The sequence below is a fragment of the Caretta caretta genome, chromosome 7 (genome assembly GCF_965140235.1).
Source record: "Caretta caretta isolate rCarCar2 chromosome 7, rCarCar1.hap1, whole genome shotgun sequence".
Taxonomy (NCBI): Eukaryota; Metazoa; Chordata; order Testudines; family Cheloniidae; genus Caretta; species Caretta caretta.
Window position 1 is genome coordinate 83,573,795 of NC_134212.1, and position 27,300 is coordinate 83,601,094.

The 27,300-nt window shown below is 47.0% G+C and overlaps 2 protein-coding genes across 10 annotated transcripts in view; one reads left to right on the top strand and one right to left on the bottom strand.

Moving 5' to 3' along the window:
* LOC125640046 (prosaposin) overlaps positions 1-6,174 on the top strand; it is a 44,985-nt gene extending 38,811 nt beyond the window's left edge. The window contains exons 11-14 of the mRNA XM_048858110.2: positions 65-234; positions 2,023-2,103; positions 2,689-2,796; positions 4,599-6,174. Coding sequence (XP_048714067.2) covers positions 65-234; positions 2,023-2,103; positions 2,689-2,796; positions 4,599-4,634 — 395 coding nt within the window. The 3' untranslated portion in view covers positions 4,635-6,174. The remainder of the gene's footprint in view (positions 1-64; positions 235-2,022; positions 2,104-2,688; positions 2,797-4,598) is intronic.
* Positions 6,175-13,273: 7,099 nt separating this feature from the next.
* CDH23 (cadherin related 23) overlaps positions 13,274-27,300 on the bottom strand; it is a 520,165-nt gene continuing 506,138 nt past the window's right edge. For 8 of the 9 annotated variants that reach the window (XM_075130881.1, XM_048859457.2, XM_075130882.1 and 5 more), the window contains 11 exons: positions 25,693-25,956; positions 24,820-24,981; positions 23,989-24,245; positions 22,640-22,737; positions 21,817-21,937; positions 21,295-21,374; positions 20,635-20,675; positions 20,121-20,181; positions 17,984-18,113; positions 17,241-17,363; positions 13,274-14,398 (listed from right to left, as the gene is read on the bottom strand). In XM_075130881.1, coding sequence (XP_074986982.1) covers positions 14,075-14,398; positions 17,241-17,363; positions 17,984-18,113; positions 20,121-20,181; positions 20,635-20,675; positions 21,295-21,374; positions 21,817-21,937; positions 22,640-22,737; positions 23,989-24,245; positions 24,820-24,981; positions 25,693-25,956 — 1,661 coding nt within the window. In that variant the 3' untranslated portion in view covers positions 13,274-14,074. Of the gene's footprint in view, positions 14,399-16,600; positions 16,715-17,240; positions 17,364-17,983; positions 18,114-20,120; positions 20,182-20,634; positions 20,676-21,294; positions 21,375-21,816; positions 21,938-22,639; positions 22,738-23,988; positions 24,246-24,819; positions 24,982-25,692; positions 25,957-27,300 lie in introns of all 9 variants that reach the window. The other variant, XM_048859456.2, reaches the window with a different exon arrangement.

Below are 27,300 nucleotides of genomic sequence, written 5' to 3' on the forward strand. Positions count from 1 at the left end.
GCTGCTGAGAACTCTCACTAGAAAGGTGGATATCTAACATTCTGATGTTCTGTATGTCTGCTAGAGAGAAGTGCTCTGGAGCCGTTACCGGTAAATGCTGGCGAGTTCTGCAATGTGTGTCAGATTGTTGTAACTTATATTGACGATGAGCTGGAGGAGAATGAGACACAGGCTGAAATTGGGACTCTGCTTGTGAAGGGCTGTCATTTACTGCCAAAACCCTTGACAGACAAGGTAACTGCAAGTAGCTATTGTGGGGATGGAAGATCTGATGTCTCCTACCCATCTGGCTAAAACATATGTCTTGTACCCCAGTGGCTCTTAACCTTTCCAGACTACTGTACTCCTTTCAGGAGTCTGATGTGTCTTGTGTATCCCTAAGGTTCACCTCACTTAAACCTGTTTGCAAAAAACTATGGGCATAAAAATACAGAAGTGTCACAGCACGCTGTGACTGACTGAAAAATTGCTTCCTTTCTCATTTTTTGCCATATAATTATAAAATAAATCAATTGGAATATAAATTTTGTATTTACATTTCAGTGTATGGTATATAGAGCAGTATAAACTGGTCATTGTCTGCATGAAATTTTAGTGTGTACTGACTTGGCTCGTGCTTTTTATGTAGCCTGTTGTAAAACTAGGCAAATATCTCGATGAGTTGATGTACCCCCTGGAAGACCTTTGCATACCCTCAGGAGTACTTGTACTGCTGGCTGAGAACCACTGTTGTACCCCATCCACAGTGCTTGTCACCTATCTGCTGCTTCCCCCGCCTCTTAATGCTTTACACCTATATATTTTAGATTATCCTTTCTAAAATCCAACTGAGAACAAATTCACGTGCACTGAGGCTGGGCATTAATATCCGAGTCTTCGCAGTGGCTTCTGTGCTTGAAATGGCTGACTGCCTCCATCTCCAGCAGATGATAATTTGGAGAATCATGAAAAGGTTCATGGGCTGGTGACTCTGCTTTGAAACTGGCCACAGTGCAGCTGAGACTCTGGAATGTGTATTAGTTCTAAATCCCTGCTGGGATCTCTCCCCTCTTACTCAGCACCAAATAATATAGACTTTCTTTTTGTTCAAAATAAACTGCGTGGGTACAGAGCAAGTTGATCTCTGACAGATCAGATGGCAGCACCTGTCCCTAGATATGTGGCAGCCTGCCTCCCAATCAGAATCTGAGCACAATACAAAATGGACAAATGTATAAAGCCACCTAGTCCAGCATTGCTGCAGAACTGTTCTAGAGATAGATGCCTCATGTGGTAACTCGGGTGTACATCGTCATGCCCAGGAAATGCATCCTATACTGTCCTTTATTGTCATTGCACCGTATCTGAGCTGTTCAGTCATTGCAATAACAGTCAGAGGGACGTGTGGAGGAGGGTAAAAGGAGTTGGCACCTATCCTGAACTGTCAGTCTAAAAATCCAGCTTTATGTAGCAATATGAGTTTGTGGATCCTTTTGCTGTCTGGGTAAAAGCTGTCACGGCTGCCGTCTTGGTGCCGCACTTTTGCATCTTGGGGGGAAAAGGTCATAACAGAACTACAGACTAGCTGCCGAAGAGCATTTGGTTGTCTCAGTACTTTGGCACTGGGCTGCTGAAAATAACTGACACATTTATAGCATGTGAGTGCAGGGCAGGGCCACCTTCTGGCCAGCTCCTGCACAGGAGTGCAAGTTTTGTGTTTCAACATAGGGTCATAAGAGCTCCCTCTCTTCCTCCCTTTCTCCTACCTGCCTCACTGCATACAGAGTGTGGGGTGAGGAAGGAAGGAAAGCAATAGCCTGTACATTTCTTGTACAATCTTCCTGATCTGTAGTGATGCACTGCACACTTCTAAAGGGCTGAACGACTCTCCCTAAGCACTTCCTCCCCAATCGCAATGGAAACATGTTCATCTATAAATCACAAGACAATCTGGGGTTCCTCTGTTTGAATCAGGGTACTTTGTCTTCATCTCGTCATGGTCTAGCAGAGCATTCAGTCTCATGCCATCTCTTCTTGTTACAGTGTGATGAGATTGTGCTGCAGTATGAACCAGAAGCCCTACGACTCCTGGTACAGATAATGGATCCTTCTTTTGTGTGCACTGTAAGTAGTTCCGCTAGCATATGCTTTGGGGGAAGTATACTATAAGTTTAGCTGTCCAATTGCATGGACTCATGAAAGGGCAGCTGTTCATAGACTATTGTTTTTTTGCCAGGAAAGAAGAAATAGATTTACAGTATTTACCTTTTGCAAAGATTAAACATGCAAATCGTTATTCTCCTCCCTGCCCTGTGAGTCAATTGCAGGAAACGTAACGGTCATGTAATGCAGTGTGAAGTGCATGTCCCTGCTTCAAATGCAATCTTCAATATTAGATCAACAAATCTGCAGCCAGCATAGAATCTGAAATTATCTAAAGTCTGAAATTTGGTGTCCTCTCAAGGGGCTTCTCACAAGTCTGTTCATTCAGCTACAGACCCAACTGGGCTATAGCAGTCTGGCACTATGGTGTTGGAAACTCCTGGCACTGCATCTGCTTTGTCTACACACTCGAACCCCCACTGGAAATAGTCATTACTGTGCAGGCAGCACTGAATCATGGCGGGGAAGAAGTGAGATCACTGATGCCCATGGTAAACAGGAAGACACAACTGCACCTTTCATTCTCTCTCTCCTTTCACTGCACAGAAAATAGGAGCTTGTGTATCATCCAAAGAGGATCTCATGGGTGAAGATCCATGTGTGTGGGGCCCAAGCTACTGGTGTAAGAACATGGAGACTGCAACTAAATGCAATGTAAGTCACCAGAGGTTCCCCCAGAGGGGAGAGTCTGAGATGCTGTTAAATTAATGGGCAACAAACTAAAGTACCAGTATTTTAAAAATATTGAACCTGATTCTCCTTTCACGTACACTGGCCTAAATGAGGAGTAACTCCATTGAATTAAATGGATTATCATCATTGTAATGTTGGTGTAAATGAGAGGAGAATCAGGCCACATTTGTGAGAGAGAACTCCAAATGCCTGGTCTCTGGTTGTCGGGAAAGGGAAGTTTACCTGGTGGGAATAGACTAGAGGCTTGTCAGCTCTTGCTTACCGCTCAGCCCCTTTCAGAAGTGTAAATGTGTCACTACTAGAACACTTACTATTATGCTGGCCAAAGGATTAGATGTTCTATTGGAGTGACCATCCTGTGCTGGCAGTGGGATTGACCTAATGGGACTCTTCTGCTTCGAAAACCTGAGGCTTCACTGTCAATAATTCACTGGTGCAATTTTGAACAGTTGACTCGGAGCTGAGAGGCTCAGTAGGTGTAACCAGCTCACTTGAATGCTTTTTAACCCCTTGGGAATCTGAGATTATTTCGGAGAAATCCACAAATGCTAATACAGAGGAGTTAGGTTAAAATTTTGACTATGACACTAAAAATACATCCTTAAGGAATGAGATCATCTGGGAAGAAGGTTGGTCACATCCATAGATGAAATAGAAGGAGCTAGCTTAGCCCACATCTGGCTTGGCCATTTCCTCTGGAACTTGCACTCTTACCTGTCCAAAGTTACCATAGTACAAAGCATCTTCATGACCTGTGACAATTGTCTGGCTCTGCCCAGGAAAAAGCAAGGCTGGAGGTTTTATGGAGAACAAATATTTGCCCTGTCCCAACCAGGGTCAGGAGTACTGGGTGAGATAACATGGCAAGTTAATGCTGCAGATCCATGAGCCTCTCTTCTTCACTAGCTAGGTAGAAAATCTTTCAGTTGCTGAATACTTGTATGATCAAGTCTCTTTACTCTTTACCCATGCTCCATCCTCATATTGGATGACTGTTTCAGTCACAGAATGGTTGCTGGTGCATATACAGATGCGTATACAGGCTGCTAATTTCAACACAGCTTCCTGTAGAAAACTCCACTGACTCACTAATACCAGCACAAAGGGTTAGCACAGCAACATAAGCACTTAGTGGCTGTTACCCAATAGTACAGAGGGGTGAGTTGCGTAAAGCAGAAGTTCAGCTTGGGAATAAACAATATCCAATTTTAGCTCGGTTAACATTTAACTGTGTTCGTATGGGAGAGGCCTTAATTTCCCACTCCCTGATCCCTTTGTCAGTAGTTCAGACTCCCTATTTAAGGTATAAATGGAGCCTTAGCTTGTTTGGCTATCTGTCCTTCCAGTTGATGGAGCCAGTTGATGAGCTGAAGGGATTGTTGTTAACTGATAAGAGATGCTCAGGTACCATGGTGACAAGAGCAGTGCAAGAACCAGAGCAGGTCAATGAGCTGTGAGTTGTTTCCTGTGGTGGGATGCACTCCTCCTTAGCCCGTGGCAATGGAGCGGTCAGAATCATACATCAAACCAGGGCTTTCCTGTATTTATGGCTTCCTTTGCCCCAGTCTTTCCTGGTGAAGCATCTCATACAGTGCTAATTAGGACCACTAAAGAAAACCAGGAGAGTTTGATTTAATATCAGTTTGCTCTGAAATCCTGAATGGTGCTGGTGCTCCAAGCTATTCGTGCAAATTGACACTGGCTATGTTATTAATATGTCAATGCAGGCCTCTCTTTCACACCTCTCTTCCTCTTTCTCCTAGGCCGTTGAGCACTGCAAACGTCATATATGGTACTAGAAGAAACCTTTCCAGCTGAAAATATTTGCCATGGTTTTGATTAAGCATCCTGAGATTTGTTTGGGTGGGGATGGGGGAAATGTCCAGGTCTGTTCAAGAACTGTCTCTCTCCTCTCCCTTCTGAAGGTCCTGTGCCTTCAGGTTTGTTCACAGTGCTGCTGCCATTTAGGGAACTCCTCTGCAATGGTGACTCAACAAAAGCCTTAAAACTGTACCGTTCTTTGTGCATTTGGAGCAGAGGGGTTGTTGGGTGGGGAGTGGTGTAGCGTGGGGTTTGTTCCATTGTGAATTAACAGCCTTGTGTCTACTTGTAAAATAAATAAACCAGAATAGGCTGACTAAATTGAAATTCCATGGTTGGTTGGTTTTGACTTTCCTGCAGTGTTCTTGAGCACTCTGCCCTTACTTGGGACAAGACAATAAAGGCTCAGATTCTTAAAGCCGTCTGAGAGATTTAGGGATTGCAAGTGAATGTGACCTGGGCCTCTCAATCCTTTGGGTTTATTTAAACATCCCATCCTAAATTTTACTGACTTGTAAGTGAAGAGTAAAACTACCTTTTTTGAAATGTTTCTTGTATAATCCAAAGAAGGAAGGTTTGGGGTTTGACTCCACTTACAACTGGAAGTAAGTTTTTTAAGAGCCAGATCCCCATCTGGTGTAAATCAGTATCGCTCAGCTGAAGTTAGTGGAGTGATGTTGATTTATACCAGCTGAGGATCTGGTCCTAAGTGCCTCATCATTGTAGCAAAGAAAAGAGCAATCTAAAAGCACAGCTTGTGTGGCAAGAGCTGCGGGAGCTGTCTCAATGTGGACATGTTTGTGTTTTGTTGGGGATGCTTTTGGGTAGACATCTTAGGAAACTAACTTGATTAAATTTAACTGTAATTCTTACCTTTCCATTACTTTCTCCAGTAGTACAGCCTCAATACTGGGGGGTTTTTAAGTTGAATGAGATACAAAACCATGACGTATAGCTTTTCTGTTGGAATTAGTACAGGATCTGAAAATACTTCATGTTCAAAAGCATAGAAAGATACAAAGCAGCTGCAGTTTTTCACTCCATGTGATGAAAGTTTGTGTAGTGGCTATCAAAGCATCTGCCTTATATGAGGTTTTTCCCTGTGCATCAGTGAGGAGAACATCCAGCTCTCCTTAGCTGTAGCATCTTTCCCTTAGCCTTACTGGCTGCATGACATTTATCCTGATAGCGCAGCCCCATGTCTATTAAACTAGATCCAAGCCCCAATCTTAGAGTTTTTAAAAGGTTCCTCCTTGTCAGGAATGATTGGCATAAAAAACTTGGGCAAGGATGCTCCTTAAAGTAATTCAGATTCTATTATGCAAGCTCAGTATAAATACCTATGTAGAGCTTATTTGTGAGAGGAGCCATTTTAATTCAGCAGGCAGAACTCTTGATCATCCCTTCTGCCCTGCTATAGATGTGAGGGGGAAACGGGCAGCTGCTTTCAATAGAACATGGTCTTAATGGTGCACAAAATCTTCTGTAATTAAAAATAAAGACTTCCTGTAAACCTGACATCTTTGTGCTCTTTACCTTTGTACACAATAGTTCTTGAAGCCTCTCACTGGCTTTCATGTGTGGGTGATCCATCCATTATACACTTTCTGCTGCAAGTCCTCATTATTGCCTGAATTTAGATAAACTCTGAAGAGCTGAACATGTTATACAGGTGGCTTGAACATGAAGGGTGTTTTTTCTACTGCTTGGCAGCAAATCTGCATGAACATAGGGTAGCACTGACCCCAGGGTGTTGCTCAGAAAAGGGTAGACTGTTGAATACATACAGTTGGCCAGCAATTCAGTAAAGAAACTTTTCTAACTTATTTAGAGATCAAAACTAACTCTAACTGGCCCACTCAGCTATGGTACCAGTATGTTCAAGTCAGGCATTATGTTTCTCAACTTTCTAGAAAAACTGGTTTCATACCGAAAGCTAACTTGAATAGAAGTGATGGCGTCTTGGCAATTAGGAAACAAAAAACTTATAACTAATTGCTATCAATCTTCGCAGACAACTTTCTTAACCAAGACATGTCCATACATGGCATGCTGGGAAAATGTCCTGGATAGACAAATTATCCCAGAGGAATGGGGTTTGATCTGGAAAAGAGGACCAGCAACTGTTTCACTGGTGTCTCATAGCAGTCAGATTAAACATACAGTATATAAAGAGATACTGAATGGGAATAAATGTTGGAGAAACTGTGGTGAAAGAAGAAAAGGAGGACTTGTGGCACCTTAGAGACTAACACATTTATTGGAGCGTAAGCTTTCGTGAGCTACAGCTCACTTCATCGGATGAAAGAGGAGATTTTGTGCATATATGGTAGACATGTCCAGTCATTAGAAAGCATTGGGATGCAATTTGTAACCAAATACCATAAATTGTTGGATAGTTATTACAAAATGACCCTTTGGTAATCCTCCTAGGGGTTCCTTGAGGAAACTGTCACACAAAGTGAAATAAAGAATTAGTTCCTCACCTGATAGTATTCTTGGTTATTGGTACCCTCTTGCTGGAAAAAGGAAAAATAATCCAGCTGTAGAGGAATGTTTAAAAATATTGGAGGTTATTGCTATGGAAAAATTAATAGCAAAATGGACAAAGGACAAACAAATACATAGATACTTGGTTACCTTTTAGTCAATACTCAAAATACATTCACCTGGTCATTTTTTTTTTTGAATATTAACATTTGATTGACATGTCTGGTCTGTTAAATGTGTAATCTGAGATTTCACTCAATTTAATAAAATCACTAGAAGTGACACGCAACAGGTGTTGTGACGATGCTTACTCTGTTAAATGGTTACACCCTGTTAAATAGAGAGATCTAATGATTATATTCCTGTATAATGGCTCTTTAAACAGAAGCCAAGTGTTGTAATGACTCTTGTTTCAGTTTTGATATTTACATGGCAAGGATTTGTAACCCTGTTAATACTTCATATATAAATAAATAAACAAACCAAAGAGTAGACCTAGCCTGTTTGGGTGGAATTGCACTGTTCAGCTCTAATAAGGAAGCTTGGGATTGCCCTGAAGAAATCCAAATAGTCTGGGTTTTCCCATTGCACTGCCTGTATGCTTGAACCATATTTGCTTGGAACTTCTAGTCATACCTGTCTAGGCTCTGGTGCAGGGGTCGGCACCCTTTCAGAAGTGGTGTGCCGAGTCTTCATTTATTGGCTTTAATTTAAGGCTTCGCGTGCCAGTAATACATTTTAACCTTTTTAGAAGGTCTCTCTCTATAAGTCTATATATTATATAACTAAACTATTGTCGTATGTAAAGTAAACAAGGTTTTCAAAATGTTTAAGAAGCTTCATTTAAAATTAAATTAAAATGCTGATCTTATGCCACCAGCCCGCTCAGCCCGTTGCCGGCCTGGGGTTCTGTTCACCGGCAGCGGGCTGAGCGGGGCCGGCAGCTGGGACCCCAGACCAACAGCGGGCTGAGCAGCTCAGCCTGCTGCCACTCAACCCGCTGCCAGTCTGGGGTTCTGTCCTCCAGCTCCTGCCAGCCAGGGTCCCGGCTGCTGGCTCTGCTCAGCCGGCTGCCGGTCTGGGATCCTGGCCCTGCCCACATAGAGTGGGTACCTACCTTCTCCCTGGTTCTAGCCATTCTCTTCCTCTCTCGCTGCACTGAGATGAGGGCGGGAGTGTGCTGAGCACAGGGCTGGGGGTAAAGGAGCAGGCTGGGGGTTGGGGTGTAAGGTCTGGCCAGGAGCTAGAATGAGGGAGGGGGCTTAGGGTTGGGGCAGGAGGTTTGGGTGTGGAGCATTTACCTGGGCAGCTCCCATTTGGTGCGAGGGGTGCAGGAGCTCCCGTTTGGTGCTCAGGCTGGGAGTGGGGATGTAGGGGGTGCAAGAGTCAGGGCATAGGGTGTGCAGGGGCTGGGATGTGAGGGAGGGTGCAGGGGTGAGGGCAGAGGGCTGGGTGTGTGTGAGGAGGAGTCAGGGCAGAGGGCTGGGGGTGTGGGTTGGGGTTGTAGGGGTGCTCCTAGCCCTGAGAGGCTCACAGCAGGGGGCTGGAGGGGATGTGCCCTGATTCCGCCCCCCTCCCCAAGGTCCCCAGAGCAGAGAGAGGTGCTGCGGTTCTGCTTTTCCCTCTCCCCCCCCCCCCCCCATAGCAAGGGCTGTCAGCTGATCGGCTGCAGGGAGGGGCAGGAACCCAGCATGCTGGGGGAAGAGGCGGAGGGAGGGTGAAGCTTGCCTACCCTGCAAGGAGTGGGCGGGGGGCGGAAAAGAGCAGTCCGGGCTGGGCAGGAATTTTAATGGCATGCTGCTGTCTGCCCGGGTCCGGCAGGCAGCAGCGTGCCATTAAAAATTGGCTCATGTGCCGTGTTTGGCACGTGTGCCATAGATTGCCGACTCCTGCTCTAGTAGACTTTCCCTCACCCTGGCCTCCTATAGCAGGCAGAGATGAGGTTGGCAGATGAAATTCAGTGTTGATAAATGCAAAGTAATGCACATTGGAAAACATAATCCCTGCTATACATACCAAACGATGGGATCTAAATTAGCTGTTACCACTGAAGAAAAAAGATCTTGGCGTCATCGTGAAAAGTTCTCTGAACAGTCAACAATCAGCCAGGGGGTGTTGTGAAGGCCATACTGGTTTCAAAAAAGAATTAAATACATTCATGGAGGACAGGTCCACCAATGGCTATTAGCCCAGATGGTCAAGGATGCAACCTCATTCTCTGAGGGTGGGGTGTGTGTCCCTAAACTGCTGACTGCCAGAAGCTGGGAGTGGATGACAGGGGATGGATGACTTGATAATTGTCCTGTTCTGCTCATTCCCTATGAGGCATCTAGCATTGGCCACTATTAGAAGACAGAATATTGGGCTAGATGGACCACTGATCTGCCCCAGTATGACTATTCTGGTGAGGAGCATCTTGCCAATGTCCCTAATGCTAGTGTTCCAGGCCCTGACACAGCAAGACCTAGATATAGGTTTGCAACTTGAAAAAATCATTTTTTTTGTTTTTTCTTTTGTTTTGTTCCATTTCAAGGAGCTTCTGTGGGCCTGTCAGTGGTAGGGAAGGGGCTGTCACGCCTGCCTCATTACAGTGAAAACCTGCTGTTGGCCATTTCCTCTTGCAGCCTTTATTCTGCTGAAGCAGGTTATTCCCACTGAGTGGTAGACACGCTCCCACATGAGGTCTGAGGTGCTGGGGTCCCAAGAGGTTTATATTCCGGGATGTTTTTTGGTGGAGAACTGGGGTTTTGGATTCATTTAAACTTTTTACAAAAATATCTGCTTCCCACAGAACAATTCAATTTTTTGGTCAAAATATTTTGGCCAAAACCATGGCTGCTGCAGTTCTTTGAGAAGTATTGTTCAGTTGTCTTGTAGCCTCATTTTCCTCTGGGGGGGGCCCTGGATGGACTAATGCACGGGGGCGAGGGTCTCTCCTGATGAACTGCATCCCCTCACAAACAGAGGAAATCATGTTTGGTCATAGGGGATGTAGTCCAACAAGGGAGTCCTGCCTCCAGAAGAGACTAGGAGCACGGGGCACCACACCAGCCTTTCCAAATCAAATATGGTTGCTTTTCAGCCTTAATATTTTTGAATTTTTGCTGAAAATTGACCTTGTCTGGGGGAGAGGGCCACCCCATTTTTTTGACACGTTCTATTTAAAATATGAATGACTTCAGCATCTTGGAGTTTGTAAAGGGCTTGGCTGTGGTTCACACACCCAACCCCATGGCTGAATCCTTCACCTTGGCACCCACGCCAGAAGTGTTGCTTAAACCGGCTAATAACAGGACATACCATATGCACCAATCACACATGTCACAAAGAAGACTCATCCATGTGCTTAGATTTAACCATAACAGTGGCTATGCCTCCCAGAGCTCACCTTAAACCTCTCCTATCTGGCTTTAGATAGGACTGACCACTCAAATCATGCTCTAGGACACAATTTTATTCCAGTACTTAACACAGTATTTTCACTTCTCACATTCAGCCCTCTGAACTTCTTTTCCTCTCTGACGTCCCGCGCCATCTCTTTTACTCTCTGATGCCCTGCTCTGTTTTACCCATGAGGTGTCTGCAGTGTTCACACCCAGCCTGCAGGAGAACATAACCTCATGTTTCAATATTACAGTGTCCATTTTTAAAAGGTCTCAAAAAACAATAAATGTGTCTCAGCCAGCCAGTGAACACTGAGGCTGGAGGTATATGCATGCTCATGCAGGAGGTTGCCAGTGCACCCCTGGATGGGTGAATCGCATTTGAGGATGGGAGCCCTGGGGCCTTTAAATCATCCCTAGAGCTACCAGCTGCAGAGGCAGCTGGGAGCCCTGGGGCTCAGGGGCGATTTATAGGGCTCTGGCCGCTGCCACTGCAATGGAGCTCCAGGCCCTTTAAATCACCGCTGGAGCCCTGCTGCCAATACCCCGGGGCTCTGGCTGCTGTGGGGAGCCCCAGGGGTTTGGAGGGGTGCTCTAAGGGGCACGGGGCTCCCTGCAGCAGCTGGAGCCCCTGCCCCTTTAAATCAGCGCTGGAGCCCTGCTGCCGCTACCTCAGGGCTCCAGCAGTAAGGCTCGGGGGGGGGGAACGCTTTAAAGAGCCCGGAGGCTCCAGCCGCTGCGAGGAGCCCCTGGGACGCTTTAAAGGGCCCAGGGCTCCCTGCAGTGGCCGGAGCCCTGCCCCGCTACCTTGTGGCTCGGGGGGCCTGGGTCGCTCATCTTAGATGCAGTGTTTGTAAGCCAGTGAGATTGTTGCTTTCTTGCCCAAGTCATTTGATACAGATGTTACATGACTTACCCAATGTTCTTCAAAAGAAACCAAGCAGCACCTTCTAAACGGGGAGGGATAGCTCAGTGGTTTGCGCATTGGCCTGCTAAACCCAGGATTGTGCGTTCAATCCTTTAGGGATCTGAGGCAAAAATTGGGGATTGGTCCTGCTTTGAGCAGTGGGTTGGACTAGATGACCTCCTGAGGTCCCTTCCAACCCTGATATTCTATGAAAGACAAGGTCCACTCAGGACACAAAAAGCGCAGTAGATGCGTGTTCTCCTGAGGGAAAACGCGGTCTCTGAGTGGTCAAAAGGATGGCTGGAAAATAGGACAATACCCTGGGGGGGTGGTGTCTAGGAGGAAGGCCTCTCGGCGTGAACATAGAAGAGGCCCCACTGTGAGGCAAGGAGGAACCTATGAGGCCAGACAGACAGCGCTAGTGACAGCTCCTTATCCTATGTGGACAGGAAAGCAAGGCTGATGGAGCGTCACTTAGTCCTGCGATGAAGCAGCTAATTGTCCCCAGGCTTGCAAACTCCCCTGGCCTTTTCTAAGGGTTTTGCTGTGTTCCTGTCCTCATGTCTCTTTCGTTCTTTATGCAGAGAAACAGAAAGAAAAAGCGCATGCTGCAGCCATGCTACCCAGGGTGAAAGATAGTGAACTCAGCCTCAATCTCTTTAGGGCTAACAACTCATCTCCTGCTTCCTGGGAGGAGGTGCTGTATTAGCAGAGGGGTTGGGGAAGAGGAGCGCCATATCACAATGCAGAATCCGTGTAACAGAGAGAGGTTGGGCAGCTGTGACCAATCCATGCCAATGGTCAGTCATATCAAATAGCCATTTTGTAAGGGACCCTACATCCTGAGGGGAGGGTTCAATTTTCCTGCCTTCTTGTAACGAATGAATGACATTCGCTTTGTGCAGGGATACCACACCCGTGGCGCTCAGATACTACAGTGAGGTGCACCTAAGGTGGATTCAGAACTTATTTGTGAGCTGATGCACTTTAACTCAAAAGTCAGGACCCTTCAAGATCAGCCATTTCCAGTTGCTGCTGCCCAGCTGTAGATATGGGGGCCTGGAAGTAGAGAAGGAGATGCAGTTGCTTTCTACAGTGTTTTGATTTTGCACTAAAACTTCTCTAACAATAAAAACTTCCTGCAAGTGGGACAAGCTTTTTGTTCCCCTCCCCCCCCAAGGCACACGCAGTAGTAGTTGAAGTTCTTTCTGGCTTGCATCTACTGTGATCACCATATTCTTCTGCTAGATGTCCCCATTATGGCCTGACTTCAGCTAAAGCTGAATCTTACCATGTGTCCTACACATTAATAATGTGTTCAGAGATTTTGAAGGTCAGAAAGGACCATTATGATAATCGAGTCTGACCTCCTGCATACCATGGGCCATAGAACTTCACCAGGTGATTCCCACATCAAACCCAATGTCATGCGACACAGCTGGCTCCAGTGTGTACCATGTGCATGCTATTGCTCAGCAGCATGCCTGCAGGACTGTGGAATAACACTGACTTCTTCAAAGGGATTACATTCCTTTGCTAGAAGTCTGTTAGAAAGGAGTCTCTTTTGGGTAGTATTGTTAGGGTTCTGTGGGGGTAGAGATTAAAGTATTCTTGCCACTTCCTGTAGGGTTGCAGATTGGGAAATGTGAGCAGAGGAACGGAGTGAGGCCACACACTATTCTGTGTTTAATCCACAACAAGAAATTCAGTCATAATAGTTCTTTGCTGATATACAGCAGTGTATACACAGATGAGTGAGCACTCAGAGGTATGTAAACTCAACACCTTCCCCAGTGAAGTGCCCCTTGGTAGTGAGAAAGAAATAACAATGGACAGGTTAACCAAATCCATATTGTATTTCTGGTTCATTTAACAGACCATTCCCAAAACTCTCAACAAGTTACTATTAGAAATGGAACAAACAAACAAACAAAAAAAATTACACACGAACACTCTACATTCAAAACCCAAGTTAATGTCAGTCTGTTTCCGGTTGACGTCATATACGATTTGGTAAGCCAGCAAAATGGAGAAATGTCTTCGGTTTGTTTTCTCTTCCTGTAAAGGTGATGACACAGATTAATGCCAAACAGATTCAGACTCCCTTTATAGGCTTCCTGGAATGCCACACCAGCCCCAGACCCTTCTTCTCCCACCCTGGTGTGATGTGCTCCTGTCCCATGCATAGTAGGAGGATGCAGCCATGGGCGAGTTGAGGAGCTAGGAAACATGCATGTCTTGAGTCTTTGTACCCACTGGGTGCAGGTCTTTTTGCAACCTAAACATTTGTAGTTTGTGTCTTGATTCCACAGGGCTTCCCTTCTTCTGTTTTGAAACTTTTAATCTTTCATATTTAAAAAAAAAATAAAAAAATATGAATTTAATGATCAAATGATGTGCGCGTCTAGTAAAGCACAGTCCCGAGAGCCCTCCACCACGGTAAGGCTCCCCAAGGCTGCTGTATCAAAACAAAACAGTTGGCAATCTCTGTGGGATTAGTTTTGGGAACTACAGGGGCAGTGATTAGGCCACCAGGTTCTCTTTTACCCTCTTGCCCCGAGTCTGTGTTTTCTTTTTGCAGTGACGGTCTGCTTGGCCACACTTTCTTGGAATGCTAGACGAGAGACGACACTTCTAGTCATAACTCTGTGATCTCCAGTGGGCTCTCCATAATCACCTCCCTCATCTTGTGCATGGGGGTGGATTTGGCAGACTCGGTGCGAGCATTGCGGTCGTTATAGCTTCCACAGTCCGTGTTCAGTGTCTCCAGGGACCGAACCAGCACTTTCTGGTCATCCTCTGGCAGGCTGTTGAGATCAGAAGTTAGCAGAGTGCCCGTGCTGCCATGCACCACATGGATACCATCTGGGCCTTTGAGCTCAACAGGTTGCTTGTGCCGGAACCGAAGGCTCCCCTGGCTCAGGCTCTGCTCCTCCTCTTCATCCAGGTCATTCTGGATCAGCTGTAAGAAGCCCAAGCACAAATCAACAACATGGGTTCCAATACTTGTGTCCCTTTCCCTCCCCTGCCTCCCTTAGCATCATTGCCGGTTACCAGTTGTCTCCCTGAAGGCCCTAGACCACTTTTCCTGAAGCATGGGTCCGCAGGAGGAGCAGGTTCCACTAGCTATATTTGTAGGCAGTGTTTTCTTTGCTACGTCTTAAAGCTAAACTGGAATCTGAGGTAGATCTTACATGGTCTATGAGCATTAACACAAAATCTGTAGCTATGAACTCCTCCACTCCTCCTCAGTGGCACCCAGAGGCCTCAGTTGGGACCAGGGCTAAGTTGTGCTAGAGGCTGTACAGAAATATAGACTGAGACAGACCCTGCCCCCAAGGAGCTTGCAATCTAAATGATGAAGTATTTATTATTTGTATTACAGTAGGCTCATGGAATTGGTTTCTGAGCTGTGTTGGTCTTGGAGCAAAATACTGTGCAGTGGAGAGTGCAAATGGGGTGAGTTCAAGTGGGAGATTTCAACAGTAGATTTTCAGACACTTTTCCTTCTGACAGGCCTGAAAGAGACTCCACTGGTTTTTGAGTGCCAGGGCTGGGGTTTCTGGGGCAGACGGTGGGAGTGAAGGCCAACGTAGGCAGGAGAGGCCAGGAGGAAGGAGCTTTTTGCATAATCTGGGGTTGGGTTGAAGGGAGCTGAGGAGACTTTGGGAATGGAGGAGGCTTAAGTGGGAGGGGTGGGTTTGCCAGCATGACTGAGGACAAGCGAGTGGGATTCTGAGGGAAGGTGAGTGGAGGGAATGGGGCTGTGTGTGAATGTGGGTTCAGAGTTGTGGGGAAAGAGATTAAAGGGAGCTAGGAAAGTAAGAACTGGCTCTGAGCTGGGGGTTTGTGGGGAGGGAGAGCAGGAGGCTAACTCCTGTTGTCTCCCACCCCGCCCTGTATAGTAAGGTCTCTCAGATTTTCATTCTGAAAGGGGGAAGGTGGTAGAAGAGGCGCCTCTTTTCCTCTCACCTCTCCATCAACCCCCATCTGCCAAACCCTTCCCCATAACCTCCACAGCCAGGTCTCAGCTTCTCCACTTTGAAAACCTGCTTAACCTACAATGGTGGGGGGCTGGTGAGGGGATAGAAAAAAGCAGGGGAGTGGGCTCTGCTCCCTGCAGCCCCACCATTAACAGAAGGCACTAGCTGCCACTGGCCGCGGTTTAGCTGTGAGCATACAGAAGGAAGGATGGATATTTGACAATATTCTACAGAACAAACACCAGGGAGGAGTAGAAATCTGGCCTGAGGGCAGAAGAAGAGGAGCTGAATGAGAGAGGTGGCAAGCCTGGAAGACGGGAGCATAGGGGGCACAGGAAATGAAATGGCCATGAATGGGGAGGAAAAACAAAAACCTGTGCTTTGGAGAGAGAGTTTGAGATTTTGGTTGGAAGTGCAGGAGGAGATGTGAGACTGGACCCAGAGAGACGCAGGCCTGGGAATCCCTCACAGAGACAGAGCTTGAAGCTGAGAAAGTAGAAGATGCTGCCACGAGAGAAGAGGACAAAATTCTGATTCACACCAACATGTGTGGGGCCAAGAGGAGGAGAGCCGCCAAATGAGATGCTGAATGAGCAGGCAGCAATGTCAGAGAACCAGGAGAACAGAGCGCTGTAGAAACGGAGAGGCTGATCAGCTAACTATTATTATTGGAATGATATATTCTAAAGGCTTGTTCCAAAGAGCAAATAGTCCAAGCAAACAGGATAAAGGGGAACCGGTTAATGGTGGGATGTCACATTAACCGGTGGATGAAAAGAAGGGTCAGTGTGGACATTTAGAGAGGAAAGAAAGACACTGTCTTGCTGTCAGACCCATCCTGGGGGAAACATACTCTGGTGAGTGGCATGCCATCAACTCCACTGTATTCCAGCACCATTCCATTCTGCACCTTGGTGATGACATGGGCAGGAATGTGGCTACGGCTGGAATCTCTCTTTGTGCCAAGTCAGAGTGTTTTTGTGAATATGGTCTCTGGTAAAAGGAGGAGGGAGCCCCCTCCCCTGCATCTGGTTAAACTGGCAGCCATGAGCTCACACAACTTTAAGGGGCAAAAGGGTCACCCAGCAGAGTTTAGAGCAGGTCAAAGGCATGGAAACAGATACTCCATTCCAGAGGGCACAGCAAGCATTTCCTCTCATGTCCATGCACACGCTTTCTACCTCGGTAACCGAGGACTGGTCCCCCTGACTGGTGGTGGCTTTATGCACCATCCTCTGGGCAAGCAGTTTTTTCAGCCGCATGTAGTCGTCCAAGACCACCTTCAAGAGAGAGCCCTGGATGGAGGGGGCAACAGGAGAGATTATACAGGGGCTCCTCCCCGCCAGCCCCAAACTCTGAAACAACCTCAGTGAGGAAGTCCAGGTGTGAACCTAACTCCATCCAAGAGGAACCAGGCAGGCACTTTCCCCTAAACAAAAAATGATCTCAAAAGAAACTATGTGCTTTATGTCAATCCAGTGCTATCACGTTTTAAACATGGGATTTGCCATAGTGCATTTGCTATGGCTGTCACAACAGTTAGATGCCAAGGCTGGTTTTCTGCTCAAAGATTGTGCTGTGTCTAGATGGGTGAATTTCAGAGCTGCGTTCCTGTTAGTTTCCCAATCGGTACATGCAGCAAAGACTAGTCTGCACTGGATTATGTCAGGGCAACGTTCCTCTCAGCTGCAGCGAATCTGGAGCTATTTGGAAACCTCACTGTCTCCTGCTCCTTTCACAAAGAAGGACAATGACTAAGATGGCATAGGACTGAAATGTGAAGGCTATTGGACAAAAATGGAGGAAGACAACACCACTCACCTTGATGGGTCCTTCCCGCATGATCTGACCTAGTTTGGCAATGTTGTCATATTCCTGGATGGCTGCTCGCAGGTAACGGTCATCATCAGGTTTGGCAGCAGAGGGCTCTCTTCCAAACGTTCCCTACAATGGACAGGAGTTTCTGAAAACAAAACCTCAAAAAATGGGCCAGAACCATAGGCGGTGGGTATCAAAGGCTGGGGAGTCTGTGCCTTCCCAAACAGCCCTGTGTGATCCTGCCCACGCTCCACCCTCAGGCCCCCTCCTGCTTCCCACTTGGTGCTCTGCGGGGCTGTGGGCCGGCTCTTTTCCCCAGAGCCGTGGGCTGGGGCCGGCCTATGGTCAGGGACTCCAGGTGGCTGGAGCCGTGCTCGCGCCGCCCACCCGCCTTCCCTGCGCTCCGGGGCTGGGGGCCACGCTGCCCATTCTCCCTGTGCTCCGGGGCTGGGGGCCACGCTGCCCACTCTCCCTGCGCTCCGGGGCTGGGGGGCCACACCGCACACTCAGGGCCAGGGATGCTCGGGCGGCCTAGGGGTGTGTGTGCCCTCTGGGCTGTGGTGGGGGAAGAGGGGCAGGAAGGGCAGGGCCTCGGGCAGAAGGGGTGGGCTGGGGTAGCTCTATTAACTACAATGGAATTACTCCTGATTTGCACTGGTATTAGTGAGATGCGAACTCAGGCCATCTGAATCTGACTGAGCTGTCACTCCCCTGCCGAAAGTAAGAATAAGCTGGCAGTATCTCACATGAGTCCTGGCTGGGCTGTTCCATAGGTCTGTGATTTCACTCAGGTTCTCAGGCAGGTCATCTTCATGCTCTGCCTGCGCGGCTAGCTCCATATTCCTGCAGAAAGGATCTAGCCACACAGGGTTAGCCCTACACAGACACACAAAGGGCTGAGGTGAATGAAGGGAGACAGTGAGATGGGCCCCGCTATTGCTGCTTCTCTGAAAATAACACATTGCTCAACTCTAGGGGTTTTATGCACTGTAATCACTCCTCCCAAAAAACAGATTCTGACAAGGTCATACCTCCTCCTTCCATCACACACAAAATATGAATTCGCTTCAATCCTCCATTTGCCTTCAAGCTGTAGTTAAATTAGGAGGCATTTCTGTACAATTAATTCTAAAAGCCTGGATTAGGCATTTAAACAACAACTTCAAGCAAAAACCACCTGGCCCAGACCCCTTCCTGTAAGAATCTATAGGTGATAAACTGTAGAATTGTAACATCTGCCTGCAAGTGATTTTCAAAGTTCCATTGTGTCTGCCGTTCATCAGTAGGTGCCACAAGTCTGCACTGCTTTGGTGCTGAGGGTGCTGGATTAATACGAAGGATGACTTGCAAGAGAGGTCCAGGTCTAAGTAATGTTACGGTGTTTCCTGATACTACCAGGCTGTGGAATCCTAGCTTTCAGTGGCAAGTGAGATGATTTGTGTTGAAAGTGGTAGCACAGGGGTCGGCACCCTTTCAGAAGTGGTGTGCCGAGTCTTCATTTATTCACTCTAATTTAAGGTTTCGCGTGCCAGAAATACATTTGAACGTTTGCAGAAGGGCTCTCTCTATAAGTCTATATTATGTAACTAAACTATTGTCGTATGTAAAGTAAACAAGGTTTTAAAAATGTTTATGAAGCTTCATTTAAAATTAAATTAAAATGCAGATCTTATCAGTTTAGTGCAGTCGTTCTGAACCTGGGGTGCACGCACCCCTTTGAGATGCCATTTCTGGGGGTGCGAAACATGCGAGATTTTTTTAGAAGGTAAATCATCGAAAACACAAACTAAGCACAGGCACATAAGTACAACTACTTTGTTGCATCAGACCTATGTTTTTATTAACATTATACATTTTTTAACGATTTCTGTAATATACAATGTTTTTAAGTTTTCAAGTTTTTAAGCTAATTGTAGTGTAATTTTTGATACGGGGTGAGAGAACATATTTTGAGAATTCCAGACCATCAGCGGGCTGAGTGGGGCCAGGTGTAGTGTATTAAATTGCTCCCCATAGGAGTATGCTACTTCCAGTGTACTACTTATGGCTGCCAGTCCCGGTGCTCTGAGCGGTATGGTCAGGGGACGGGGAACAGAGGTGGTTGGATAGGTGTGGGAGTCCCAGGGGGCCTGTCAGGAGTCGGGGGTGTGGACAGGGGTCAGGACAGTCAGGGGACTTGGATGGGGGGTGGAGTCGTGGGGGGTGGTAAGGGGCGGGGGGTCCCGGGAGGGGGTGGTCGGGAGACAAGGAGCAGGGGGGGTTGGATGGGTGGAGGGTTCTGAGAGGGGCAGTCAGAGGGCAGGGGGTCCCAGGAAGGGGTGGTCAGGGGACAAGGTGTGTGTGTGCGTGGGGGGGGGTTGGATGAATCAGAGGTTATGGGGGGGGCAGTCAGGGGGCGGGAACTGGGCCAGCTGTTTGTGGAGGCACAGCCTTCCCTACCATGGTGTAGTGCATTAAATTTCTCCCCGTAGGAATGTGCTACTTACAGTGTACTACTTACAGCTGCCAGTCCTGGTGCTCTGCAAGTAGCACATTCCTACAGGGGGGAAATTTAATACACTACACCTGCGGACAGAGCCCCAGACCAGCGGCAGGATGAGCGGCTCAGCCCGTTGCCGGTCTGGGGTTCCGTCCGCCGGCTCCTCCCAGCCTGGGTCCCGGCCGCCAGCCCCGCTCAGCCTGCTGCCAGTCTGGGATTCCGTGCCAGTAAAAATCGGCTCGCGTGCTGCCTTTGGCATGCGTGCTGCAGGTTGCCGACCCCTGTGCTAGCAGAAGCCAGTGGTGGTACTAAAACACTTGTTCTGCCCATGGAATTCCAGAGATTCCTCCTGCTGTGTCATGTAGAGTGAACTGTGAAAAGCAAGAAAAGTATTGTGAACTCACCCATCAAAGGAATATTTATTTGTGTTTGGCATGTCCATGATGTCCATGAAGCCTCGGTTCCCTGTGGAAGGCAGCAGGTATAGATTAGACTGACATTTATATAGGCTAAGTAAAAGACAACAGCATGGCTGTGGGCACAAATCCATACTTCTGTTTTGACGGAGAGAAGGGAAAGCACCCTAGATCGTGAAGAAAACAACACCCAGCACCCTAGATCTTGAAGGAAACAACAATGCCAATGGGCGAGATATTATGGGGCTGATAACTCAAAGCTCTGGCAACTAAAAAAATTCTCCCAATGTCATATCTATCCATCTACTACCAATGAAGAGGCAAACTCATTTCTAATTTATTGCCCACTAGCAGCCCAAAGTCTCTTTCAACAGATTCCTGGGTTTCTCCCCACTGCCCAATATCTATGTTTCACACTATTTCCCGCATATTTATTAGCCTGCATGTCTTCAGGAAGAATCTCATATTGTTATATCAACAAAAAAAAACCAAAGTCTCTCACCTGTTGAGCCGGCCACGATAGCTTTTAATTTCCTTTTATGTCTGGGGAAAAAAAGGAAAAAAATTAAGTCAATTGAAAGAAAGAAAGAAAGAAAGAAAGAAAGAAAGAAAGAAAGACTTAATGGAGAGAAGTGTGAGGAACAATCACGTGAAATGGGACAGTGCTTGCAAATCTCTTCCCATGTACAGTCATAGGTCGCTAGACAGCAAGGACATGGCCTATGGTTTCAGGACGTTCTCAAAAACAATCTATTAGCTCAGATGGTGCCTTCTTCTCTTGGCTGGAGCTCTAACATTTGTAGTCTCTCGCTGTAGGTATATTATTCCAGTCACTGCAGAAAGATCCTTTACATCAGGATTACTCAAAGGATTGTGCTTCTTGGGCTCCTAGGTAATATTTTCAGCAATATGTGAGCTACGAGCCTGAATTCCATTGAAAGACTAGGTGCATTTAAAATTGGTGCCCATCATTTCACCCTGCAGTACCCAGGATCTTAAATTAGCCATTCTGGCCTATCATTCCCAGGTTGCATGGGTTACTCATGATGTTCTGTCATTTCAGGTTATTGTTGTCATTTATTCTGCTCTATAATATCCAAACATTTAGGTTTATTCATATACTTGCATTGTCCTGCAGTCCCAGGTGCTTAGGGTTACTCACACTGTTCTGTAGTACCAGTTCATGAGGATGAAGAGCATGGCAGCCAGGAAGAGGAGAATAGCCAGGATGATAATTGCCATCTAGAAAAGATAAATTATTTGTAACAGATGTGAGCAATTTTAAACCTGCAGATGGAGAGCAAACAAGCAGGATATTAATACAAGAAGAAATATTTCCAAGTTTTAGGCCCACTAGCAGCCCAAAGGAAGAAAGTACATACTGTAGAGAAGGGACAGTCCATCACCTGCTAGTGGATGCAGTAAAGCAACAACTCATCCCACTCCACCGGGTGACATAATTCCTGGAGAAATAATTCCTTCTGCCACATGTCAGCAGCTGTAAATACCACTTTCCTCTTTTTTTAAAAAAAGGCAATTTGGAGGCAATTTGCAAGTGCAAGAGGCACTTTCCTTCAGTGTCACCCAGTGGGTGGGCTGGACAGCCATACCAAGTGATTTGCAGGGACGTGAAATGGTGGATGGCACAGGCAGGCAAGGAATCAAGGATGCTCCTCTCCTTTACCTGCAGCGCTGAGAGGTCATCTGGGGCCCTGGCAGTGATGGCAGGCTGCACGTCCAACACGTTGTAATTCCTGAAGAGATTCCGCAGCTGCTCCTTATTATCATCAATCATCTGGATCACTCTAGGAAGAAAGAAAAGAGAGCGGAAGTTTGAATAGGGGCTCCTCTCATTTCCTGACCACCAGAAATACCCTTTAAGAGTTTATCCCAGGAGATCCTGAACCCTCCTCCATATAGTCCAGGGCACAATGGCATTGGGAGGCAGAAGTGCATGTTGCTTTGGGCAGCTTGGATGGTACCAGAAGAGTCTTTAAAAATGAGGTGATCAGCAAGTGCCTGGCTGTGTAGCAAGCTAACCAGATTTCAGGGCTAGCAGATGTTTCTTAAAAAGTCAATATTGGAGTCTGATGGCCACTTGTTCTGGTGCTGGCAACAAGCTTTGTTGGTGGAGCTGAAGCAGTTGGGGCAAAGTGGGGTATGTGCAGGTGTTATTTCACTGCCTTCACTGCTCTAGAGATGGGGGCAGGATGCCTAAGTTGGAAACAATGCCAAATATGACTTCACCTTGTTTACACTGACCAGTCAGTCATGATCAGACTTGTGTCACTAATGCATGTTTAAACACAGTAAGATTTCCTTGGGAGGACAAGCCCATCCATACAGAAAGATGCATTAGACCCAGTGTTACTGGCATCAACCTTCTGATGCATTGAAATGAAGCACGCTGAGGTATAAAACTTCCTTATTGATTCCAAAAGCATGAATTCCCCTCCTCCTGCTTCCTTCCCTCTCCCATCTATGCATACAGAGAGGCAGTAGCTTACCGCTCCACATCCAGAATCCTATTGGTTTCTCTATTCACCACGTGAATCAGCAACTCTGTCTGGGCAGAGTTCACACGGCCCTTTTTGTCCACATGGAACTAAGAGAGAGAAACCAGATGCTCATGATATAGCCACAGGGAACATGTCACCTTCTAGGGCAACCACCCCAGGTTCTAGCACACCAAAGGACTTTGTGCATGCTATCTGTTCTTTCATGGCACAGTTAGTCAGGAATTCAGAGATGGGGCGAAACCCCAGTTCAGAACACATTCCAGAAAGGTTCTCACTAATAGGAGATTGTAAGCCAGGGCTTCTTGCGATGCCCCATTAGTCTTTTTAAAATTTTCATTTTGGGCCCACCTCTGCAGTTTGCTCGCCTACTGCTTTGACCATTCACCTCAGTCAGGAGGTCCTACACCATTAGCCAGCAAATTAAGGCCATTCTGGGTTTGAAATAAATGGCTGACACCCTCTTCCTTGATTCAGCTGTTATGCCTCCTTTCCTGCTCCACACAGAGACAAACTGCTGTCCCAGAAAGGGCTGCTGTCATTGCCCATGCATGCAGGGGCAGCACAGACATTTGGGTTGAGGAGGAAGCCAGGAGCTGTTGAGTTCTAATCCCAGATCTTCCACTGACTTCTTGTGTGAGCTTGGACTAATCACAACCCCTCTGCGTAGCAGTTTCTCCATGTGTAAAATGGGGACAATATTACTTACGTCCCATACAGCTGTGCTAGGAGACTGAATTAGTCTGTAAGGCACTTTGAAGATGCCCATACTTTATGTAATTGCGAAGAATTATTCATATAATAGACCAGCAGAGAAGTGTGTGTGTGGGGGAGGGGAAACATGTAACCTCTCACATAAGCACTCCCCTCTTTCCAGAACAATGATAAGATGATATTTTTGTTGGCTCTATCCTGCAGTGTTCCCACTGAGCTGATACATTCTAAAAAATCACAGTGATCAAATGTCCCCAGTCTGGCTATATCCCAACATGCTAACTTGTCTATACAGAGACATTAGATGCACATATTTTGCTCCTGTTTCAGGGGAGACCAGTTAAAAATAAAATAAGAAGGGGGGGTCTTGAACCATCCGTGGTAGATCAATCATTTTGTGGCTGGATTTCTGTTGTAAGTCATAAGAACAGCCACACTGGGTCAGACCAGTGGTCCATCTAGCCCAGTATCCTGTCTTTCGACACTGGCCAGATTCCTCAGAGGGAATGAACAGAACAGGGCAATTTCAAGTGACCCATCCCTTATCATCTAGTCCCAGATTCTGAGCCGTGTGAGCCATGTTATGGCACATCAGGGTGTGTGCATGGCCCAGGAGCTGTTATTACCTGCACATCATCTGAGTTGACAATGGCTCCTGTGATGTTGGACAACAGACTGATGAACTCTTCCTCAAACTGCCGCACCTTGTCTGGGATCTCGTTGATGATGATTTTCACCCGCTGGTCATCCCGCAAGATGTAGATTCCGACAACGGCAGTGTCATTATGCCCTGCTAGGTCTGAAGCCATGATGTCCACCACAAAATAGCCAGGGTTGTAGGCTGTGAAAAGGTCAAAAGTTCGCAGGATCCCATCCAAGTTACCTTTGGGGAGAGCCAGTTACAAGTCAAGAATTAGCCCAATAATTTTAGATGACCATCAGTAAATAAACAGACTCCCAGCTTCCTTTGTGCTGTTCAGGCTGGGTGGGGATTTATCCATAGCAGACAACCTGGCCCCTATCGTCATCTCCGGTGTGAACGTTATTCCTTTCCTCGTGCCTTGAAGGCTGTTGCCTCCTCACGCAAACCCACTCCTACTTCAAATGGCTCCCCAGCAAGGGACTGTTGAAGCCATAGCAGAAGAAATGAGAATAAAGGAAAAGGTGTTCCCTATCTGTGTGGTGGACAGCACTGCATACCCACTCCGAGCCACAGAAACAGTGCACCAATTTCAGCCACTGCTATGGGAGGATCACACATGGGACCAAAGAAATCTGAGAATGGAGGTCTGGCTGTAAACATATGGCACCCTTAAACTTTCCCACTCGGACTAGCTAACTGTAATTTCGGTCCCTGCCTATGGGTGGGAAGGAGGGGAATGAGAACCTTTGGATCTCTGTGCTGTCTAATGAGACATCTCTGCTAGAGACTCGTGTGGTGACACATGGGTACTTACCAATACTGAAGACACTGGCCACCTCCTCTGAGTCGTTGGAGTGCTGCTTGATGTAATGGATCCCCAGGATGTTGTACAAGACCAGGCTATTGTTCCCCACATCGGAGTCCAGTGCCACTACCTTGATCAGCTCTGAGCCCACCTTGGCATCCGTCGCAACCCCTTTTGGGGGTGGCAAGAAAGGAAGAGAAGGAAATGGAGTAGGGTATGTACATTAATCTCGGGCCACACACCCCAGAGTGAGGAGGTACTGTAAGGAAGAGTTTCCCCTGAAAATGCCAATTGCCATTGTGACAAAGAGGGATCCTCCACCCCTGCCACCACCCAAAATAACCCCTCACCAAGAAGTTTCCTTACCAGTCCTGTAATGTCCCATATGGAAGAACGGACAATATGCCCATTTGACCCCGAGCCAATTCAGTTTGCCTAGCTTTGCCAGTAATCCTTCCCAAAGAGGGAGAGAAGCCAGGGCTATTATGGAGCTGTACAGCCTGACTCCTGTGTCAAATAGTCTTCATCAGCAAGTGAACCTCCCTGGGAAGCTTGCAGCTGACTGTGTAACTGCCTGCGGCTGTCTAGGGCGTTGCTGGTAGATTGTGATTGGCTGTGCAATATGGCAGTTCTTGGGAACGGAGCCTAGTTTGGTGGGTTAATCCAAGTCCCCTCCACTATCTCTTTGGAGAAGTTTGGTTTTCTCCTCTCGTACAGTTTTCCTTTCAATAGTCCCCATCCCAGGCCACGGTGATCTCAGCCCTCATCAGCCCAGGATGCTCAGGACCTGGACTTGTATCCCTGAATGGCAGCCTCTGTATTTACCCCAGGAAAAACAGTCACCCAACCAGCTGGCCATCTTCTAGTAACACCACCCCTTACCTGCCGTGTAGTCTGACTTAGAGAAACGGGGAGGCTGATCATTAATATCATCCAGAAAGATCCGGACTTCCTGCAGAGTGGTGTCTGTGCTGGGGTCCAAGGCCTGGATTCTGGCTGCCCTGTGACCCCTAGGAGGTGTCCAGTTCCTGTTACTGGAGGCTTTGACAATGATGGAGTAATAGGTCTCTGTCTCTCGATCCAGGTCTCGTAGCACCTGCAGTTTCCCACCCTGGCTTAACTTGAAATTGTTCTCCCTGTTACCAGCTAGGAAGGGTAAATGAAATGCAAGTCAGTCTTACCTGTGCCCTAAAATTTCCCTTCTGGATCTGGAACATGGATGAGGAGAACAGATGGGCACAGAACTCCAGTTCAGACCCTAAACCTGGCCTTTCTCCCAATTGTCCTCCCTTCCCACAGGATTACCTTGGGTCTACTCCAGACAGGCCCAGAAATGGTGTCCAGTTCTCCTTGTCCTCACAGAAAAACATTTCAAAATAATATATCTAGTTCCATACATTTACAGATCTTTTACAAACACCAAGTAAGATACATTCCCTGCCCTGAACAGCTCACTGAGTCTGCTCATGAATCCTGATTCTGGTTCTGCTAACACCAGGGAATCATGGGCTCTATAACATCACCAGTTCTTGAGAAATCATGTGATATTTTAAACACATGAAAGGCTATAAATAGAACACTCTGGATCCATTTCGGTATCTCCTAGAATTAGCCCCACTGATGCCATGACAATGGCTCCTCACAGTCCCCTTACCATGCGACCTCACATCCACTGGTAACTCCCCTCTTTGGATAGCCTTTTATGTATGAATAGTCCTCTGCATAAATACCTCTAAACCCGCTAGGAAAAAGCAGGTGGGAGGGGTGAACAAGTCCCCCATGGGATGCACACATGAAGACCACACAACTGATATCACAGCTCTCACCTGGGATGCTCCTGTGTGGCATGGAGGGTACTCGATAAGGGCTCACAAGCTGTGCAAGTATGTGTGTGTGTCTGTGTCTATTCCATGAATGCCAAGCCTACAAAGTGGATGTCTGTGTCTCTTTCTCCCACCTGACTTTCCCTGTCCCTTTCTTCTCCTTCCTCCCAGCTGAACTGGCCTTTCAGTTTAATTGTTTCATTTTCTTTAATTCAACTCATGAGCTGAGTTTCTCATCTTATGAAAGAGGTTTCAAAATTATCCACCAAGAAGTGTGCTCACCAGAATAGGCTGTCACTGTGTGAAACATCACTGAGTTCATGTAAGGACTGACATTTCCCTACCAAAGGTTTAAACAGCTGTCAATGCACACACACACACACACACACACACACACACACACACACACACACAGGTTGCCTTATTATGGCACCCTGCTACAAGCAACTTTCCTGACATCCCTTTTTTTCAGCTCCTAATTAACCTGTGTAACAGCTGGATGGCGTTTCTCTGGCTTAGCGATGTAGCTTCATACTTCATGCCTGGTAAGATGTGTTGGGGTCCTTGATACGGAGTGTCACATTGCCAGATGGAATGTGTTACTGCTGCTAGCAACCTGCTCTGTGTGACAGCTGCATTTTTCACAGGGTGAGGAGAGCAGGAACTG